General features: G+C 44.6%; 1 protein-coding gene across 4 annotated transcripts; it reads left to right on the forward strand.

Moving 5' to 3' along the window:
* The first annotated feature begins 836 nt into the window (after positions 1-836).
* LOC147039860 (voltage-gated potassium channel KCNC1-like) lies at positions 837-21,811 on the forward strand. Of its 4 annotated transcripts, XM_085903067.1 has the most exons (5): positions 837-1,457; positions 8,095-9,076; positions 9,738-9,932; positions 11,546-11,566; positions 15,589-21,811. In XM_085903067.1, the coding sequence occupies exons 1-5, from the start codon at positions 837-839 to the stop codon at positions 15,741-15,743; spliced, it is 1,974 nt and encodes a 657-aa protein (XP_085759193.1). In that variant the 3' UTR covers positions 15,744-21,811. The 4 variants fall into 4 exon arrangements, with proteins under 4 accessions (XP_085759193.1, XP_085759195.1, XP_085759196.1 ...); XM_085903069.1 differs by lacking the exon at positions 11,546-11,566; XM_085903070.1 differs by lacking the exons at positions 11,546-11,566; positions 15,589-21,811 and adding an exon at positions 10,770-10,891.
* Positions 21,812-23,111: the final 1,300 nt, after the last annotated feature.

The raw sequence follows: 23,111 nt of genomic DNA on the forward strand, positions 1-23,111 counted from the left end.
CATGAACAATGTGGCTGTGTGTGTATGGGGAGGGGGTATGATAAGGCGCTGGGCAAAATGTGGCCCAGGGGCCACAACCGGTCCGATCTGTTCTATAATCTGGCCCAACATCCATTTACTAATATTTGTTGCATTCATTTAATGAATTGGCGCACACCCTCTCATAACTTGATATTATATATTTGTATTATAACTTGTTAAATGTCAAATAGCACTGCTAGAGCAACATTTTATTTGGGGTTTAATTAGAGGTGCCATAAATTGTGGCAAGTATGACTTGAGTCTCTTTTAACATGAGTTTGATTGTGATTGGTTAATTTCCAGTTGTTGCTGTTGTTGTTGATGATGTAAAAGATTATTTTTTTCAAAATGATGGTGAGGAAAAAAAAAATTTGAACCAGAGTGTGAAGACTTAGACTCGGTCTTTGAGTATTATAATAAGTGCTCATTTATTATGAGTTTTAATATTAATATTTTTTCTATGCACTGTAAAAAAAAAAAGTTTGGCTGAACTTCAATTTTAAGGCAACAAACCAAACTAACATTTGAAGTTGAGAAATTCAATGTAATATTTTCATTTTTTGCTATTGTGAAAATTGTCTGTTCCACATTTCACAGCAAAGAAATACAAGCAAGGTTATTTGGTGACCTTTTTTCATCTTGACATGGTAGAGAATCCACATTCCACTAAAATGCTTTCTCGCCCTCCCCTCTCTCTCTCTCTCTCTCTCTCTTCCCGCAGACTCCAGCTCCCGCCTCCCTCCGGTTGCTCTCATCTCCCTCCTCCTCCTCCTCCTCCTCCTCCTCCTCCCTCCTCCCCCACCCCCCGGTCCTCTATGCTCAGTTCGGTGTGTGTATCCTCTTTCAAAGGGCGCAAGGGTGGGAACAAGTCGTCCAACAAAGCATGTTACAGCGCAGACATGACTTGTCCGTCGGAAAGCGAGAAAATCGTGATAAACTGCGGCGGGGTGCGCCACGAGACGTATCGGAGCACCCTGAAGACCTTGCCCGGTACGCGCTTGTCGTGGCTGACCGAACCGGACGCCTTCAGCAACTTTGACTACGACCCCAAATTGGACGAGTTCTTCTTCGATCGCCACCCGTCCGTCTTCTCCTTCATCCTCAACTACTACCGCACGGGTAAGCTGCATTGTCCCAACGATGTCTGCGGCCCCCTCTTCGAGGAGGAGCTAGCCTTCTGGGGCATCGACGAGACGGACGTGGAGGCGTGCTGCTGGATGAACTACCGCCAGCACCGTGACGCAGAGGAGGCGCTGGACAGCTTTGAGACACCCGAACCCGACGCGCCCGACGACGACCCGGCCCTGGGGGGTGCCGATGGGGACCTGAAAAGATTGTGCATGCAGGAGGACGCCAGGAGGGCGGGCTGGTGGAAAACCTGGCAGCCCAAGATCTGGGCGCTCTTTGAAGACCCTTACTCCTCCAAATACGCTCGGGTGAGTTGAACTTTTTTTGGGGCCAAAGTTATGCGCGCACGGCAGAAACGAAAGGCACCGCTGTTGCTACCTGTCTCGCGTGCAGGACTTTCTGCTGATGAATAATGAACGCAGATGGGAAGAGGCACACATCAAAAGTCTTCACGCCGCATTCACTCCCGCTGCTCATTGATTTCAATGCGCATCCTCGCCGTACATTTTTGGGGGTTATTGCAGCAAAAGAGGCTCTCGTCTTTTCTCACGTTTGCCCTTGGTGCTGCTCCGCTTGTTTATGACTGCCCCCCCCCCCCTTCCCTATCCCATTTGGACGCTACATGACGGTTACGCGCGGGCTTCCGTGACTTTTACGCGCAACCTGTCCCGCGTCGGGTGTGTTAAAAACACACATCAGCGTGCCGTTTTTATTTCGGCAAGCATCATGCATGTCTTTTGGTGCAGTGGAGGTTTGTGCTTCTCTGCCGAGTCTTTCCCAGCTGAATTTGATCTTTCCAACTCTGGACACCCAAATCCAAATTTGAAGTCTTAAAAACACGGACTATATAGAATAGGATGGGGAAATGATGCATGCATATCAAATCACTTTGAATATGTTTTAACTGTCTCAAAGAGACTCTGGGAAATGCTAAAACAAAACATCTGGAGCATTTCACTTCAATCTATGTATAGGACCACAATGAATAATTATTTTAATAATCATTAATTGGCACATTTGCGTTGCTGCAATATGTTTATGTTAAAAAGCAAACGTGTAGCTGCAAAAGCAAGGAAATACATATTGGAGTTGTGTGTGTGTGTGTGTGGGGGGGGGGGGGGGGAGGGGGTTATGCAGAGTGCAGTGCAGGTATAGTCCCCAATATGCATTCATGTGTTTCCGCCGGCGTCAAACGACAATGTGACCCCCTCAGCCCCCACCCCACCTCGTCCTCCCACCATTCCAAACCGACACAACCGCAGAGATGCAAATGAGGCGAGGACATGTTGAAGATAGGACGAGGGGAAATAAAAGGAGACAGGAGGAGAGGCATCGGTCTAATGATTTGAGCGCGATGAATCAAACAAATCAATGTCTTCATTTCAGCCCCCCCCCCCCCCCCCCCTTCCTCCTCCTCCTCGCCAATTCATTTCATGTTTTGTCAATGTACCGTAGCAGCATGCACGCACGCACGCACGCACACACATGCTGGTATCCATGCTGGCTTTTCTGCTGCAGTAGACGCCGGAGAGAGGAGGGGGGGAGCGCTGGAGAACGAGAAAAGAGGTGCAGAGGGTTCTGCTGCTGCTGCTGCTGCTGCTGCTGCTGCTGCTGGTGGGGGTTGCTACCAGATAGGCTGAGCGAGAGGGAAATGGAGACGCTGGGAAAATGGAGTGAAGGATGGGGGTGGGGGGGTGGGGGCTCTCCTTTGCATCTTCCATTATCTTTGAAGGCTCCCGCCATTCAATCGCTCAGCTCTTCTCCCCGATCGATTGATATTCCATTGATTATCTTCTCCTTTTTGTGCGTGTTCATATTAGCATCTTCTCTTTGTGGGCTTAAAATGTGAAGCTGTTCCAATGAAATTGACTGTCCTCGTTGCTCATCGCTGAAAGTTGCCATGGCATTTTTTGTTGTCGTTGTCATCTCGTCTTCCAATCGACCGACTTAAGGAAGGTCGTAGCGATCGCATTTGTGTCGCTCTGTGTTGAAGCGCCACACTGCTGCCAAATTTGAGAGCGCCCGGACGTGCTGTCCCCTGATAGAAAACCACTGCGGTGGACAGAAAAAGAAAGAAATACATAAATAAAAAATACATTGACAAGGGAAAAAGACAAGATCACCTTGGAGAGGATTTTGTCAACACAGCTTGAAGGGTAGAAAGTTGAAATAGGTCCAGCTGTGTCTGGCAAATACAAGGAATAGACATGCAATCAATTTACCAAAAAAAAAAAAAAAAAATTGCAACATGAATACTATTCCAAAGGCAGACCAAACTTTTATGCTTGGGCATATATGTTGGAATCACTTTGTGGTTTGTTTACAGTATGTTGACTTCACATGATTGCTTTGTGGTTCTGAGTGAACCCAAAGAGCAGGATTCCTTTTCTTGGAGTGCAAACACGGCTCGCTCTCACTCTGGAGTCTCCCCGCAATGACGCACAAGTGTGCTCAAGCGTTGCGGGATTAAACACCGCTTCCTTTGCTTGTATTTGCGCTTCCCACTTGTACCTGTTGGAAAAGCCCGGCTGCTGAGCCCGCCTCCGACTCCCTCCCCCCCATGTTCTCCTCTCCCCCGTGGGCCGCTTGTGAGCTTAGCCAAAAAAACAGGAAGGAAGAAAGCCAAAATGCTCTGTTTGTTTTAAAAACTAGCTCAGACTTGGAATCAAAGTGTTGACATGGTGAGAATGTTTTCCCCAACAAAAAATGTCATGCCCATCACTCCAAATTCTGCTCATGTCATCTTTCTGTACTTTCCTCCTCCTCCTCTGCATCCAGATCAATTTAGCCTTGCTGGTTAAGTGCTGACTCAGCCTTCTGCTTGCAGTCAATTAGGACCGTGTTCTCAAGACCAGGAGAAGTTAAATTACAGACAGGTACGCTAAGACTTTGATTTGGTTCCACGGTACCTTCAAGGAATCATTCAGGCCAGAGTGTAACTAAAAAGAGCCGACGTGGTCCAAACACACACTGACCAGCTCCCATTAGAAAACGCTTAGGGTGACTTTTGACCTTCTCAAACACCCGAGTGGACATCAATCCTTCTCGGCACGCTCACCTTTCCACGTTGGAGAGGCCCATAAAGCGTTCAGCTGAGGGCTCGCTCCCATTTACGGCGTGCCAATAAATCGGCACATCCGACACGCCTCCTCGCGTAACCCCTGAGGAGTGCTCTCATTTGTTTAGCCCCGCCCCCTCAAATATACAATACATTATATTGTAGCCGAATCGTTTTTCAATCTTTGTATCATGACAAAAACATGGCGGCAGATCGCAAAGCCTCCGACGGGGCGTGTCTCTTCCCGCTCGGCCATCTGCTTTCTCTTGATTGTGCCGGTTGCGGACACCGATGACTCACCGCTTGGACCGGTCTTGAGGGTTTCACTCGCAAAGGCAGTCTTAGGGAGTCATTATTTCGTCCTATGGATAATGAATGAATCAATAAACGCTTGATCGGCACCTTGTTTTATAGATCATTTAATAACCAGCGGGAAGCGGTAGCCGCTCCTTACGACTGATCTCCAAAAACTCTCTTCTAACAACCCGGGCTAAACGTAGCTCCTCCCACCCCGGCATGCAAAATCAGTAGTCACAGTCACGCTATTAGACAGACAAGAGGACAAAAAGAAAGATGTCATAGGCAAAGCGAAGGGTGCCGAGAAAGAGAGAGTGATGGAGCTAAAAAAGAAAAGGCGGGATTGGCTGAGAACCAAGTGCGGTGGGGGGCTGCGTCGCAAGGACAAGTGCACATAATATGCTGCAGTAAAATGTGCTGAATACAAAGCAGATGCGAGAGGGAAAGGACACATCAAGCTAGCTCACTGTTACTATTTGTTTGTCCTCGCTAATGTTTGACACGACAGTGGAAAGACAACCGACGGGGGAGAGAGGGGAGGGGAGGACGCTCGTGAATACCGCAGCGCTGATAAGACTGTGACGTTATGCGTGCGTGCGGGGGGGGGCTCGCCGATTCAGCCGTAGCGTGTCAATTCGGGGAATCTCGGAAACTCAAGTCGGCGTCGTCGCGGCAACTCTGCCTAAAAAGTGAAATATATTTGGACATTTACACAGAGGGGTGTTTCTCACATTTGTTGCCAGCGGTTCAAACAAGTGGTCAAGTGTCATGTCAAACAAAAAAAAAAAGAATGCTTCTTGGCTGACTGTGGAGATTAGCCAAAGGGGAAAAAACACAATCTGTCAGCCATGTCATTCCTAAAAACTCAAAGCAATCCAATCGGAGTTGGATGTTGTAGTATCGCCACAGATGCCGGTCAGAATTTCAAATATGGAGGATTGAATTGTCTTTTCTCAAGTTCACTCGAGGAACCAGTCTTTCTTATGGTCTCCTCTGACATACGTTAAGTCATTTCGACTCAATTGTGCATTTTGATCCGCCTTTGACGTGGCCTCATAATTTGCAAACCGGTTCGGAATTGCAGCTGCATTGGAAGACTATTTGGCTCAGTCCTGCCTGTCCTTGGTGCCTGAAAGCGGAGGCTAACGCAGCGGTTGCCATAGCGACCCAGAGCCAGGCAGGGGATGGGGATGGGTGGATGGGTGGGGGTGTAATACTGTAATGATAAAGCTCTTCTGGATGGTGCCGCAGTAAACACGGCACCACGAGAGTCCCGTTAAGAAAAAACCCGTACACCCTCGCTGCCGCTTTGTCGTCTCATGGCGGCCGGCCAGAAGCACGCGCCATTGTCCCCCTTCCCCTCCACTGTTTCACTTTCAAACACAATCAACGCTCCATCAACCCCCACCCCTCCTTCTTTTTCTCTCTGTGACGCTCAACCTTTTAAATTTATGTTGATGATCTCGGCGAATCTAATTTGAGAGTCTAGTGAGCGAGGGAGACTCCATCAGGCCTTGAAGGTCATTCCGGCTGCAGGTGTCACACGCGTCGGGGCTTTACTGTCGGGAATTGTTTCGCATTCTAGGTTTGGGCGCCACACCAGCCATTGTATATTCACGGCAGCGCGCACTCTCATGATGCAGGGGATCCATGTGCGTGTGTGTGTGTGTATAAATAGGTATGGCAGATTGCAACTCCTCCTTTTTTATCGTTGTCCTCCAACTCTTTCTTTTGCCGATGTCCAATGCGGCACGTGTGTGTCTGGCTGGCGTCCCGAGTTTTGTCCGGGAAACGATTTATGTCAGTCGCCTACGTGAGCCGGCAGCCCCAAACACGTTGGAGTAGTTTGCGAAGCGGCCATTTTGAAACGTGAATGCTAAATGACATTTGTCCACATGTCCTCTTGCAAAAAAAGCAGAATGTTCTGTTTGCCTTCTGACCCCCAGCTGGACTTTCCATCCTTTACTTTTCCCCTAGCCTTGAATTTCAATCCATCTTTTCTTGGCTCTATTTCCACCCGCTTCCACCTGCTTGGACGACGCCATTGTAGCCTTGCCACTATCTTCTCTTTTGTGTGTTACTGTAGCTTGGCCACTTTTTTTGTTTGTTCCCTCTTTCCTCCTTTGTGTGCAGGTTGAGGCTGCTCTCCTGAGACTTGGTAGAGAAAGTAATGCTCTGCAATTAGCTGAAAGCTGTGTTATTTTGGGTATTACTTGAAAAGCCTTTTCCTTTTTATTTGACTGTATATTAATAGCACACTTGGCACCGATGTCCGGGTGTGTTGCAGCAAGATTTAAAAAAAAACAACAACACTTGCACCCAAATTTAGCAGGAACCGGCACTTGAAAAATCATATGTGCTATTTGTGCCGTACAGCTTACGTCATCTCAAGAGTATAGCACTTGAGGGGGGTAATACTGTACGCTTTCTTTCTTTCTTTCTTTCTTTCTTTCTTTCTTTCTTTCTTTCTTTCTTTCGCCGGTACTACTATCCCGCTTCCCCGAGACACACCGGCACGGGGGTAGCGGTAGGAGGAGGGTGATTGAGAAGCTCCGAGCGTGCGTGTGTTTGGGCGATAGAGCACTGCAGCAATCTGAGAAAGTAGGTCAGACACAGCAGAGGAGAAAAGAGGTACCGGAAAGAAATAGAAGCAGAATTCTTTGGGTTAGAAAAGTGGACTATTATGTCGGACGTGAGCTAATACGCGCATGAATGAAGCGGCTCTCCGATGGGCTCCTGCGGGCCATGTTTACCGGACACGACTTTTTTTGTTTTTTTTTTGACGAACGTTCGAAATGAAATTGGCCCGTGCGTCTTTTACGAAAGTTTCTTCGGGATATTACGTAAGCGCGCCGTGTCAAAAAATACAAAGCGGCACGCACGGTAGATAGACTAAGGGCACTCGGGCTCCTTTATATATGGGCTCCACTCAAGTATGAATTACCTTCCTCTTTTTTTGCTCTTTGGGCCATGTCTGTGTTTTATTATTTATTTGACAGAGTATAGCGCGTCTATAAATACACACCTGGTAACGGACCGCGCCAGGGAGCGATTGCGCCGGAACCGTGCACACAATGGAATTGATTCATTGACAAGTGCTTGGGTACATATAGAAAGTGCACGCGCAGTTCACACAGAAAATTGCCTGGATGGGAGGGAGGAGTCTCCGTGCCTGCCTGGGAAAGAGGAGGGAGGGATAAGCGCTTTACAACTCTGCTAATAAAATACATAAGAGCGGAAATGAAGTCAAAGTGGCAAAAAAGTGTTTTTACGCTTCTCAGTGGCTTCTAATGAAACATACAGAAAGATTAGGACTGATCCAATTTGGCAAACTCCACCCGGACCTCAACTCAGGCAATACCTGCAATCTAATTCAATTAAAGTCCAGAGATTTGAGTTATCTCCTGGACAAGTTGAGTGAGACAGCCCAGGGTAGAAGGTGTGTAATATAAACTGTATCGATTAGAAACTGAAAACTGGATTTGAACTAAAAGGCGATAAAAACGAAATGGCCGCTTTGTTGATGTTTTCATTCATTCACTTACTTATTTGTTATGAATCTTGCCGCTCTCTTGTTTGTGCTCTCCCAGTATGTGGCGTTTGGCTCCCTCTTCTTCATCCTCATCTCCATCTCCACTTTCTGCATGGAGACGCACGAGGCCTTCAACACCATCCTCAACAAGACGGAGAACGTGACGGTGGGCAACCAGACCCGCGAGGAGATCGTCTACGAGGTGGTGACCGACAGCTGGCTGACGTACGTGGAGGGCGTGTGCGTCATCTGGTTCACCATCGAGGTGCTCCTGCGAGTCATCTTCTGCCCCGACAAAGTGGAGTTCTTCAAAAGCACCCTCAACATCATCGACTTTGTAGCCATCCTGCCCTTCTATCTGGAGGTGGGCTTGAGCGGTCTCTCCTCCAAAGCCGCCAAGGACGTCCTGGGGTTCCTCCGCGTGGTGCGCTTTGTCCGTATCCTCCGGATCTTCAAGCTGACCCGTCACTTTGTGGGTCTGCGAGTGCTGGGCCACACCCTCCGCGCTAGTACCAACGAATTCCTCCTGCTCATCATCTTCTTGGCGCTGGGCGTCCTCATCTTCGCCACCATGATTTACTACGCCGAGAGGATCGGAGCCCACCCGGACGACCCGGCGGCCAACGCCCACACCAACTTCAAGAACATCCCCATCGGTTTCTGGTGGGCCGTGGTGACCATGACCACGCTGGGCTACGGAGACATGTACCCGGAGACGTGGTCGGGGATGCTGGTGGGGGCTCTGTGCGCCTTGGCCGGTGTGCTGACCATCGCTATGCCCGTTCCCGTCATCGTCAACAACTTCGGCATGTACTACTCGCTGGCCATGGCCAAACAAAAGTTGCCCAAAAAGAAGAACAAACATATTCCCAGAGCGCCTCAGCCGGGGTCTCCCAACTACTGCAAGCCGGACGCTCTGGCCATGGCGACCGCCTCGCCGCAGAGGCTCTTGGGAAATGTCCTCGGTGGTGTGATGGGATCCGGAGGCCTCGGAGGCGACTGTCCTCTCGCCCAAGAAGAAATTATAGAGATCAACAGAGGTGAGCTGTTTCATTTTTCTCTTGAAGAATTCTGCCGGGTTTCGTATAGACGTCACCGGGCCCGTCAGATCTCATGTGGAATTTATGATCAACTGCCAGGTCCGCACTTGCCTCCGGGCACCCATCTGCCAGCCAGGAACAAACAAACACTATGTAATGGTCGGAAGGGGGAAGAGTGAAGTCAATTATCTATTAAAACAGCCTAATGCCTTCCTTCCTTCCGATTGCGCTGACGTGGAATATTTTCTCTGTGGTTTCGCCGATAAAACCCGGAAGGGAGGTCATTTGGCTCTTTGATTGCTTTTCACGTGTGTCGGCGCACCTTTAATGCATCAGAGAGCTCGGAATTATTGCCAACGTCAGCGCTTTGAACATTTAGACTGCCTACTCATTAAAAAATTCTTCTTTGCTGATTCGTGAGCTGTTTAGACAGAATGTTTGACTAATTCCCACTGTTTTCTTTCATTTGCGCGTAACTGTGTCAGCGCTGCGTGAAAGAGTTTCAGAGGCCCACTCTGTGTCGTAGGGTGTTCCGCAGGGTTCAATGTCGGGGCACCTGCTGTTGCCATATTATTTGTTGCCCCTGGTGTTTCCTTTGATTCACTCCTAATATTTATATATCTTTTCTAAGCACACACGCTGCCTTTCCTTACCTGTGCAGATTCCAAGCAAAACGGCGACGCTGCCTCGGCCGCGCTGGCCAACGAAGACTGCCCCACCATCGACCAGGTGCTCAGCCCTGATGAGAGGAGCCCAATAGGGCGGGGTCCCACTCGGGAACGCTACCAACAGGACCGGGCCTGCTTTTTGCTCAACACCAGGGAATTCCGAGCCACGGATGGGAATGTGCGGAAAGGTACGTCCGACGTCGGCAATGGTGTTTGGGTAAACATGTCGCGAGGGCTGCTTTAGACAGGAGAGTGCACATTAAGTGGAAGAGCCCATCACAGACTCACATGCACACTCAGCTCTTGTGCTCTGCTCTTGTTTGTTAGCGCCTCTTTACATCCATGTTGTCCGTTTTATCATCAGCGCTTGGTTTGATTACTCGTGTCTGATCTGGAAAGTTTCTGTGCGTCTCTTTGATTTTATTTCTCGTTTGACTTGCTCCATCTTTCCATGGTGTCCGTGTGTTTGGTTCTCCGTACCGTAGCATCCATTCATGCTCATAAACAGTCTTTCTCTGTCTTCTGGACTCAGACAGTTAACCATGCATTAATTTACTTCTCGTCACTTCTGGTTCTCTCTTTCTCCCCCCCCCCTTATTTGGTCATTTCACCTCCCTTTACACCCCCTCGCCCCCCCATTCCCCCTTCCCTTAAATCCATGCCCTCATATTGCATCCCCTTTTTCCTTTGTGCCACATCAAACCCCGACCCCAATCCTCCCTCCCTCCCCTTTTAATTTCTGCCATCATCTTTGTGCTCATGACAACCTAACACCTTCACCCACCCACCCACCCATCCATCCATCCATCCATCCATCCATCCATCCATCCATCCATCCATCCATCCATCCATCCATCCATCCATCCATCCATCCATCCATCCATCCATCCATCCATCCACCCAATCACCCGCCCGCCTGCCCGCCACTCATCGCAATCAAACCACCGCTGCCGCCAACCTGCACCTGAACACTCCCTCCAAACTTTTCAACACCACCCCCCATCCCCTTGTTGACAACAAACTAGAGGCAGCAGCCCTGGCACCCAGCCCAGACTCCCCTCTGACTGAGGATTGGTATAAGATGGAAGGGTCTCTGTTACAGCAGGACCTCAATGCAAACTCCACCTCCTCCTGGATCAAACCATAGACCAGAGGTAACATTGCAAAAAAATAAATAAATAAATAAATCAATCAATACAAAAAAAGTCAAAAGAGTGCTAGCTACAAATTCGGCTTCAAGTGTCCATTCAAGTCCATCTGGCTCGCCATCATGTATTGCATCATTGCAGTGAAGTCACTTTGACTACAGCAGCAGCAGCAGCAGCAGCAGCAGCACAGCACCACAAAATGCACACAAAACTGGTTTTGTTCACTCGCTCACGTGTCCTCAAATGTGCAGACTCCTAGGGTGCACTGGCGCCAATTAGTCACCATATGAAAGCGAACCTCAGCCCAACCAATCTCATAGCTGGTTTGCTCTACCAATACAGTACATTCATTTTTGTTGTTGCTGTTTTTTGGACATAATCTTGGGGTCATGTGTGTGTATCCGTGTAAAGCTTCAAATATGCATACAGTCATGCATGGGCATAGTGGACAGAGGGGACGGGACAAATTTGTTTTTGCACGCCTCCTTTCTGAAATGATAGCTACGCCCCTGCAGTCCTGAGTGCAATAGCATAAAAGGAAAAAAAACAGAAAACACACACTTGAAGAAACGGGAAATAGCGGTTCACGTTGTTGTCGTCTGACGTACCTCTGTTGTTGTTGTTGTTGTTGTTGTTGTCGTCTCTCCCTTCAGGTTGTGTCATATCACGCGTGTGTATGTGGGCTCTTTCTTTCCTACGTGTTACACACAAAGTCTCAATGCCGTCTGAGTGTCGTGTTTGTGTTGTTGTGTGTGGCTTACTTTTCGTTCGTACGCCCCCCCCCCCCCACCCTTGACAATGTGTTTAACAATGTGACTCCCCTCCCCCCACGGGCCTCAGGAAAAACACACTGCAACTTTGCAATATATATTTACAATTTATTTGTGTGCACAGCTGCAAATTTTAGTCATTGTAGGAAATGTGCACACTTAGAATTTACAGTATAGACACAAAGGTATTGGGACACCTGGCATTAGGCCACAACTACCGGACTATAAGGCGCACCTAAAAACCTAAAATGTTCTCAAAAGCCGACAGTGCGCCTTATCGTCCAGTGCGCCTTATATATGGACCAACTTCCTAAATTTAAACTGGCTCGAAGCATTGTGTCATGAAATCAATCATAAGTGGCCCGCTGGAGACTATGAATCGTGATTGAAAAAGACTATGGATCATTATTTTCTGATTATAAAGTAATTTGTTGTGCCTGAAGTTGAAATAAAAAAGATAAAATGGAGAATGATTTGATTTGTATTAAAAATCTGACACGATGCATTAATGGTGCGCCTTATAGTCCGGTGCACCTGATATAAGGACAACCTTTTCAAAATTGAAGGTGCGCCTTATAGTCCGGAAAATACGGTAGTTTAGTTTTTTTTCCCAAGAGTAAACTGACTACTCTTTCCAAGTGACCTCTGTTGTTGAAAAGTGTGATTTTTCCAAGATCAAAGGTCACTGGGGTATAGGGGAGACATTAAGGTCAAAGGGGATAGTACTTCTGCAAACAACGCCAACGCCGAGCTAAAGGCACTCAGTGCAAGACCTCTGTTTTGTGCTTTATGACCTTCATCAATCAGGTTCCCGCTGTCATCATCATCATCATCATCATCATATCCAAGATCAAACACGGTGTCGCTGGCGCTCAATGCTTCGGAAATACTATTCCCCAGACCGTGCGACTGAGCTTTCCGTGCCAAGTGTCGCCCAAAGCTTCGTAACTCTCGGCGTCCTGTGCTGCCAGCTCGAAAGAAGTGACATGAAATACGGGCTTGAAAGCCACACTTGGTAGCGAAAAGACTTTGCACGATACAGTCCGAGATTACAAACGCAGGCAGGTAGAATTGAAAAAAGTGGCTGCAAGGTAAGCATTTAGCTTTCACACAATGCTACATTTTTGGATGATTTTGTAAAGATAGAAATCAATGAGCGCCAATGAATCCCTCTTTAAAGTAAAGCAGGATTGAATAGGACCCCCCAAAAAATACAAAAGTACAATACTGTGAACCACACAATGCGATTCTTGCTAACATAGAACTTTATCGAGATAGCCGCAGTGTAATGAACACAAATGGTGGCGCAACACATGTAGCCGGACATTCGAACAATCACACTCAAAAGTTGTTAACTATGTTAGCCTTCACTCCCAATGCAATTGCAAAATGATATCAACGGTCTTCCTGCTTTTTTTTGAAACAGGGATTCCAAGTTATTGTTGTATGATTTCTTTCCTAGACAAAGGCTTTAGGTGTCTTTGCCAAGCTTTATGTGTTCCTTCAATTTTCTGGCTTCCTGTGCTCTCAATGCAATACACTATATGCATGGCTAACTTTCTACGGTGGACTACTGGAGACCGACAAGGAGCTCCATCTTATTGATTCTCTCTCTGTGAAGCCTATTTCATTTTTTTTCCTCTTTGTTGCTTTATTATTTGCTTACAAGTTGTGTGTAAATTATTTTTGGTTGTTTTTGTGAGACTTATTGGGTTTTTTTGGTATGGTGTTTTATTTGTAGTTTTGTTTCGTAGATTTGATGTCTAAGTTGTATATATTTTGAATTTTGCTGTCATTTACTGTCCAGCTGAATTCTTAAGTTTTGTGCAGCACACTGTTTATGTTCTTGTCATGTTCAGATAATAGAAGAAAATATAGAAGAGATTTTTTTCGATAATAATAATAATAATAATGATAATAATAACAACAATAATTTGTGATTCAATTATGGGTTAAATAATTCCATATGAATATGTTCTCTATTACTTCCGACTTTAGCAAGTTAGCCAGCTAATACAACATATCGCATTGAATATTTTTACGTCGTTTTCTCTATTGGTCCCTGTAGTATCGAGTAGTCACGTTCAGTTATTCATTATGGCCATAATTGACAGTCTCTAACCAAAGGTGATATTTTCTTTTCAAGTGATAACACTTGTCTCCATTGTCATATCACCTCATCATGATATACTGCAAATATTCCCTTTTTCTGTGCCAGATTAAGTTTGTTTCAAACAGAGTTTAGAAAACATATCGATCCACATAATACTTTTTTTGGGGGATAACTTCCGATATGACCTTTAGGCCAACTGCTTTATCAGCAGAATACTGAATTACAGATGAGGTATGCATTTCCTCCTCTGGATCGTGGCCTACAACTGTGGTCCGGGGGCGGATCAATTGTTTTAATTACCGGTAACTGGAGTCGGCAGCTTCTTTAACAGGCAATCGATCTCATAAAGCTGCAGTCGGCTTCAACAAGCAGGCGCATAACGCTACTCGGACACTGGCGCTAAATTTGATTCTCTAGGTTTTGTTGATGAGTCGAGTCTGATTATTTGCAGTGTTCCCCCTCTCTTTTATTCCCCTTTGTGCTCCCCTTCTCCATCAGCGTGGTCTTCCGCGATTAACGCTCATTCTTCCATCCCATCTCCAGGCCGTCACTGCAGTGCAAGTGTATCTTAAAGTCTGACTAGGTAGGTATGTGCGTCCCACCCCGGTGTCAAGTGTAGTGTATGCGACTCTTTCCCCCCCCCCCTGATTAAAAAAAGCCCCAAAAGTAGCAAAGTGTTTCTGAGTAAAGACGCTCGTTACCATGGCGACGAGTTGCCCGTGACAGACTGCAGTGGCCGAGAAACCCGATGAGCACTTTTTTTTTTGTCGCCTTCTTTTTGTGCTTGCTAACCGATACCGTTATATTCATCATTGTAAATATTTTTTATGAATACTGAACCTCATTCGTCATCTATTTCATGTTCCACGTGACATGTCATTGATTCATTTTCGACAAGTGTTTCCAATTCAACATAATTGGGGAAAAAAAGATATCATTTTATTATGCACTCATACCCTTTCGTCGCTACTTTTGGGTGCTATGCGGTTCCCCACCCAAAAAAAAAACCAATCTTCCTGCAACAGCTTTTTATTTATTTATTTTGAAAAGTTCAGCCCTAGAAAATGCATCATCAATATTTTACCAAGGTACCGTTTGGCTAATGCGCTTGAGCGAGTCTAAAAAAGTATTTAAAAAAAAGGAAAAGAAAGGGCTTTTATTTATGGTTGAGGTCAATCGAGGCGGTTGTTTTTGTGGGGTAGTGCGGGAAAAAAAAAGACAAACTGTCTGTAGTTCAACTTTTTTGGCTGTTTTTTTTTTTTAAATTCAAAACAAGAACACTTAGCAGCATGCATTTACGAACAAGACTAAACTCGTGCGGAGATGCTTGGCAGTTTTTTTTTTTTTTTTTTTAAATGTTGACCATCTGAAGTTTAGAATACCCAAAAGCTTCATTTTAAATGAATGCTATAATTACATCTAATCCAAGCTTCACCTCCAAACTTGATGCGGTCAACTCCTTTTGTAACATTTTTCAGGGATTCTTTTCTACTGTCTTGGCCCAGCATTGTCTAAAGCACTTGTCATGCGATGGCAGTTGCTTTATTCAATGGGCCTTTGAAAGCAACTAACTTGGATGTTTAAAAAAAAAAAAAAAAGACATATCATAACTCGCATTTTCTTGTTTTGTCCTGTCTCTTTTGTCTGTGTCTGTCTGTCTCCTTTTGTATGTCGTTATGATTTCATGCTCCTTTCCATTTTCTTTTCATGTCAAACTATTGTGTGAAAACTGTGGGAATTGTTCTTCAAATTTGATTTTTATTAAACACACACCCACACACACAACGTCGTAAATCAATATCACGAAATGTAGCTACGAGCTACGATAAATCCAGCAGTCTGACGAACGTGACGGGGGTGTCGGGCTCATCTCTGCGGTTAGCGCCCATGGCGAGCCCGCCTTTCCAAAGCTACGAGGGGCCAGGCCCATTGCGCCGCTGCCGTTCCCCCATCCCTTCCGTTTTGTAGCAAGATGGCCGCACAAGATCGGAAGCTAAACGGGCACGGCTAACGTTTAAAAAACTCTCCGACGAAAACCGATAGCAATAAGATCACGTGAACTTGAATGTTGACAAAATGACCTCTCGTCTTGTGACTTTATAATGCATGCCTTGGGTTAGCAAATAAGATTGAAAAAAAAAACCCTTTAGCGATAAGTTTTATTGAATGAAATGTGAACACAAATGTAATCGTATCACCACTTAAAACATGTTTCGCCACAAAAAGTGGATGCACAGATTCTTTTCTTTCCGTATAAAAAGTATACACGCAAGGGTTGTGCGTTTTTAGACCCATTCGTTGAAATGACTGCATTAGAAAAGTGTTGCCCGCCATTAATTATAGACGACATTTTATAATAAATGTATGAATTTATTCAGGTTTATTTTCTGTCAAACTGTTGTGTCCTCCACATATGCAAGAAATGTGCAATATTCTTTGAAGGTGGAGAACAAGCTGTGCAGATAAAGTACATTTGTAAATATCATTTTTCAATATATTCCAAAAAATGTACACAATTACAAATGATTACCATTACAAAAATGAGCCAATCGTATGTCCTCTTGGTTGTTGCTAAATTGAAGAGTTTTGTGTACTTTCCTCACGTTTAGATTTTGACTTACAAATTCTGTTTTGACACTTGGTGATTGCTCAACATAAAAGGAAGGATGAGAAATGAATGTGCTTCCAAAAGAAATTTGCATGCCCGGCTCACCCGATTACTGAGGATTGTGAATATGTACAGGGTTTAGTTTTACTTACAATCTTTACGTAATTAAAAAAAAAAAAAAAGCAGTTCAAGCATGAAAAGAGTTTCCAATTAATTTTAAGAAAATAAAAAAGGACTCTACTAATGGGCTCTCGGCATCCATCAGTCCAGTACATAATAGTCCCTCGCTCGCTCTCGGCGGTTAAAAGCATCCGTAAACATTTGAGCACACCAACACTCTTCTTTTTGTGACAATGTTGTTCTTTTTGGGGGTGGAAGAACTTTTTTGTGTTGCACTCAAAAGAAATGTCTCTGTGTCTTTTTGTTTTCAGGAGATCTTTTATTTGTGGACATACTGTATGTGACATTTTGAAGATGAAAAAAAAGCATTATAAACAGACGGGTAGGCAGATGTGCAATAAGTAAGTGCCTCTATGAGGCCCCCCTGGAGGTTCTGATGTCAAGTTAGGAGTCCATCCTAATTAGCTAGATTTAACTAGCTACACTAGATGTACTGTCAAAGCGATGACATCTGTAAGTTGAATTCATCATGTTCACACGTGAATACATTAAAGTCATGTGACATTCAATCAATGGACACGTTGTCGGTATTGCAAAAGTTGTTTATTCGAACGTACGTTTTATTATTTTCCACTACCGCTCGTTTTTGAAAAATTTGTGTTTTCAATTCTTGTGGTTAATGTTCTGTACAGTGCTTCACAAATGTATTAGACACTGCAAAAGTGCTTCTACAGATAGATAACAGAAAAAAAACATTTTGCTCTTTACTAATGTTCATTTATGGCAACTCTGCTGGTGGTCTAGTACATTTAAGCACTAAATCTTAAATATGTCTTTGTCCACAAAAAAAAAAAAAGTCTCTGGCGGAGCTGGGGGCACTGGAAATATGAAATATGCTTGACACTCAACTCCCCTGAGTGTCAGATAATTGGCTTTTTGGTGTTTTCCCCTTTTTTGCAAACTTTCTCCTTATATAATGAACGTTTATCAGCATTTTCTGACACAAAATTCATGAAAATATCCTTGGCCACCCCATAAAAAAAATCCTAGCTCCGCCAGTGAAATTAATGTGTGTTTGAAGGGACAAAAATGAATGATATCTTTTTGTCATCAAATTTTTATATTTAGAATGCTAATCAGTCCTGTTTCTGCTGCTCTGCGGATGAAACTTCCCCCAAACTGAGCTCAAATTCATCCTTAATCTTATAATCTCTATTAACACGACACTCATAGAGGATCATATTTCCAAAACGGAAGAAACCACGTGGTTCATTTTACACAAGCTCAAATGTATTTTCCAAGCAGATTTTCCTTCAAGACAACGATGGTAGAACACGGCGAAGCCAGAGAGAAGAACCGCCGCCAAAATTGTGTATAACAACAATGTTGTATTGATTCCTTCAATGTGCCCATGAACATCAACATGTATATGTGTTTGTCCATCTGTCCGAAATGGTTTCATTTATTCTGACAGTTAAACGGCAGTGTGCACAGGTAATGCGAATTACTTCCCTACCTGAGTGAAATGCAAAAACAATTTAAATTGGCATAAAAAAAACAACCCAAATGCTCATCTGCTATAAACCAATGTGCTAATGTTTTAAATTTCTGATTGTTAACTGAGTGTGATTATTCATGACTTTCTGTTCTTGTCTTCACAGTGTTAAGTTTCTAGCGTTGGCCTTCTCTCTGTAACGAGGAGTCATTAAGCGGTTAACACATATTTGCGGCGGGAGCCACGTAGGCGGCGAGCGTGACGTGGATGGACGTTTTAAAGGAGATGCTCGGGGGTCACCAGAGAGAAAAAGAAAGAGAGGGGAGAGGCTTCACGTTTAATCATGAATTCCCAAAATTCACACCGTCTGCTCCTGCTCACGTCGTTACCAAAGTAGCCTCTCGGAACTCCCACCACCACATTTTCTTTTTTTGTTTTTGTGACCCTTTTTTGGGCCAATTGACTGAACATTGCACTGACACACTTTGGGAGGAAAATCAAAAAGGACACATTCCAGATGACATCACCATCAACATGTTTCCAGAAAAAAAAAAAAAGGAAAACTGAATGAACAATGTAGCATCTCTGCTAACACCGTAGCATCTGTTGGCCGGGACACGACTTGACCTTGGATTTATGCAGAGTCGAGGTCACGGCTCTCCTGACGTCCGTTCCGGTGAAGAAGTAAAACACCCCGACAGTACATGAGAGACGGGTCTTAACCTTCAAGGAAAATCCCAATGACCCGCATAAAGTTTAGTCAAGTTTAGCGCCCGCCTCTGAAACTTTGTCTTCCATTCAACTTCTATAAAACGCCATCATTTAAAAGCTACGACGTCAAAACCAAGCACATGTAGCATCGACGCGGTTTGACCTTCAGCCTGCCCTACGAGACTTTTGTTTTTTCTCTCTCATGTACTGCAAAGGGGGAAAAGGAGGGGGTCAAATCCGGAAGGGGAGGGGAGGATCTCGCGGAATGACCTTCCGCGATGTCATCAAGATTAACTGAAACGAGCCCACTCGGCTTTGAACTGCCACTTGCATCCGTGAAGCACATTGAAGCAAAATTACAAGCTGGAGCGGAAAATAAACTCAAGGAGAGCGGGAGCTCGGGACCACTCTTGTCAGTCTTTGGTTCAATCCAATCTGCTCCGTTTGTAATGAAGAGGTGAACGGACAGCCCCCCACACCCACCCCCTGCCCCGAGGACACTTTTTAGCAGAAAAGGATTTCATTGAAAGGGACCAATCAGATTAATAGCCCCGTCCCCGCCACCCAGCACACACAAAGGCCTACACTGCCAACGAGGCACAAGAACCCCCCCCCCCCCCAGATGAATACTGCCCAAAATGTCTCTTCGGCATCTCTTGCTGCCCCGGCGGGCCGCACGACAGGCGACTCGATGTCACGGCGAGAACGGCCCCGGCAGGCGGAGCCATCAAGGAGCGGAAGCGGACCAAATATAGTGCAAGTGTACAAAAAAAAAGAGAGAACAAATATATATTTTGATAAAACAAATCTAAGTATGGCTAAGATGGTCCAGGATGGAGAATATCAGATGCAAAATGTGAAAATTTGCCATAAAAAAAAAAAGTCCATGGGGGAAAAAAAAATTAACAAGCTTGGCAGACTTCAAATGGACTCATGCACTGAGTGGAAAAACAGCAAAGACATCGAGGTACAATGGATGCTCCCCCCCCTCCCCTTCAACAAATGAGGGGAGGGGGGGTTGGGGGGGGCGTGGTGGTGATGCATTTTTGTAACTTTGTTTACCAGCATGACTACTTTGCATGACTGTCTTTTCTGCAAACCCTTAGTTGAAGACAAGGGTGCTAGAGATACAAAAACATATATATAAAATGAATTTTAAAAAAAAATGTTATATGCAATTCATGTTTAAAAAAAAAAAAAAAGATTCTAATGAAAGAGAAGATATATTTTGTTTGGAAAAGTTGAAAAAAATGTGAATATTGAAACATGTATGTTTGCAAGGGCAAAACACCCTGAGCTACGTTTTGTTGGATGAAATCTCTCTGCTTCTACTGCCCTACTTTCCTCATTCCACGAACATAGTTTGACTATTTTCAACACGCTATATTTTGCTAACATCTCATCAAGCGTCGTCATTATCGTCACCCGAGACTTTGCCGAACCGTTAGCTTGCGCGCAAGAGTCGAACCGTTTGCACAACGACCGTAGCAGCAACGAAAAAAAAACAAAAAAAACAAACATAAAAAAGAAAAAAAGCTCTCTGTACTTTGACTGCTTGAGTAACACTCATAATTTTGTTTTTTCTTTGGCAATAATACCAAGAGGAGTCGACTGTAGCAGGGAAAAGCAGACGGAGTAGCTTTCGGGTCTCGGTTCTGTTCCACTTAGCGGAAAGATAACAAAGGATGGATATGCAGTGGTCAGGCCAAACTCATTCGGAACGCTGGTCAAACTTTGTCTTTATCTGAACGTTTTGTTTTGGCCTTTCCATGATCAACTTTCTTAATGTAGGGAGGAAAAAAAATTGCATGCTGATAATCTTAAAGCGGGTGAGGAAGCGGACAGCGTTTTGACATCGCCCCTGTTAATCATGAATCCTAAAAAAAAAAAAAACAATGACCACTGTGCTGTGTCGTCGAGCAGAAACGTCGTCTTCCTCCCAGAGGCGAATGGCAACACACTCAGAGTGTGTGTGTAAAGGTAGCTTGTCTTACGTTGTATTTTTTTTTTTTGACAGTCTTGAATCATCCCGACACATCATCAAACGAGACCCAGAGCTTCCAAAAAAAACAAAAAACGATGTCAGTCACGTGGCGAAGATACGAGATCCCAGTGCCCACCGAGGAAAAGCTGTTGAGTTATTGATTTGTGAGCAAATCCTTCTTCCATTCAAGCCCTGCTGGTTCAGGGCCGCTAGAGGTTCCTTCTTTGCATTCCCGTAGCGTCGCGACCGTGTGAGCTGGCCGGTCCGGTGTGTGACACTCACAAGTGTTCACGTAGATCTCGGCGAGTCTACGCCGGCCTTACAGGGTCTGGGTGCAACCAAAAAACAAACAAAAAAGCGCCGTCCCATATGTGTCACTCATTGTTATTGTTTGTGTGGTTTTACAGTTTCCATCTCAAAATACAGTCGGGTCAAAGAGGTCAGAGGTCAAAACGGCGCATGCAGAAACCCGTCACCCTGGTGTGTGTTTGTTTCAGGTCGATAATTGTATTTAATCATCTCATCTGTCCGCATCATATCGTCAAGCTCTGAACGGGGGAAAAAAAGATGTATTTCTATTTTTACGGGCTATTTTGTTTTCCATGTATGCTTTACAACATTAAGTTTTGAATCTAAAAAAAAAAATGTATCCCATCAATTTGGTTGTTTTTTTTGTTAGGTGCTTGTTTAAATTGTGTTTTGTTCATTTGAAGACACCGTATGCAATCTGCACCAGGAATGCCACTGATTGACACTTACTGTAATGCTCTCTAGGGCGCAGATATTTTTTGGACTGTGTGTCTTGGTAAAAAAAAAAAAAAAATTTCACATTCTAAAGCGTGCGGAGTAATCCATCGGTTTTTCTATCACACGCCGCACGGGATGTTGCAGAGTGACGTCACGCATTCCCCATAAGCGTTCCAAAGATAAAAAGATGTACGGGAGAGGAATAGAAAGACCAGGTGGTCACTGAGGTATCTGGATTTTATTTTTTCAAACGCCGTAATGCATCGAGAACTGTATGTTCATGATGGATCTTTTTATATTTTCAAGAGCGGGATAGAGAGAGAGCGAAAATAGAAACATATCAATAAAAGTGTCATAACGTATTTCTACTACTGAGACTTCAAAATGTATGAATGTCAATGCGAACTAATGTGAAATCAATCTCCTCGAATGAATTAACTGGTTATAAATCATGAGATGCTTTTTTTTCTTTTTCCAGAGACGTTGAAAATTGCTTCAAATCGTTGAGAAGAACTTAAATAAATGGGGAAAATTCATGACCTTTGTGCTATTTTTGTTTCCGGCCCGTTGGGGAAAGTCTTCCAAAATATACCAGTAGAATACCGAAAGGCATTAATTACTCCTAATTCTCGTGAGAGCACATTGCGAGGCCACGTGCGAGTTAAGCGTACCAGTCGGGTCCAGGATCCCGCCGCACGGTGATGGATGTAATCCAAGTTGAAGCGCAAACACAATGAGGAGTCCTTGAAGAAAGTGAAAGATGACACATGCAATTGCAAGTTAAACGATACGGCGTGATGTATCGGGATGACAGCATTTCCAAGAAGCTGTATAGCAACCTCCTCATTTTAGCGTCTGAAAAGTCAAGACATGTCACATGATGCTGATCTATGATTTTTACTGTCATTTTTTCCAATGATATCTGAGAAGGATGATGTCAAGTCATTGATATCGTGGAAAACGGATGCCATGGAGCTCCCATCCCAATGTGACATTTTGAAACCGATACAGAATAGTTGGCGACGTACGCAAGGGGCTTTATATATGGCGTGTCGAATGTCTGACAGCATACTGTGCCTATTTTCGAAAATGTTTTCCACTATGAATGTGACTCACTTGAATTGTTTTTTTTTTATAAACTATTTTCGAGAGAGGAAGTAAAAATAAACAACTGAAAGAGGGTGTGCACACTTTTGCAACCATGTCATTTATTTGTACTTCTCTTGGAAGTAAAATAATTTTAAAAAAAAGCCAATTGGGTTGTGCGGTCACATGATTAGCAGAAAAAAAATGGAAGTGTCTTGGCCTCAGGGGTGTGTAGACTTTTTATATTCACTGCATGAGCGTTTATAGGTACATCAGATATGTATGCGTGCGTGTCCTGTGACTAAATGCAGCAATGCTGGCAGAGATATTTTGTTTCCCCCTCCCTCATCCCTTCTTTTGGTCCAAACACTATCGCCCTCTAGTGGTCTGCCGAGGTGAGTTCAAGGAGGGGAAGAAGAGACTCACTCTCAAGGTATGTTTTACACAGCCACACTAAATTTACAACTAGTAAGTGCCCGCAGACCGAGTTTTGTTATTTCACCCAGTGATCACTGTTACGATTATTAATAACATCAACGGTATCCAAAGTGAGTAATATTTCATGGACTGATATTTTTATTTAGT

Source organism: Syngnathus leptorhynchus, chromosome 22, assembly GCF_054491065.1.
Source record: "Syngnathus leptorhynchus isolate UIUO chromosome 22, UIUO_Slep, whole genome shotgun sequence".
Classification (NCBI taxonomy): Eukaryota; Metazoa; Chordata; class Actinopteri; order Syngnathiformes; family Syngnathidae; genus Syngnathus; species Syngnathus leptorhynchus.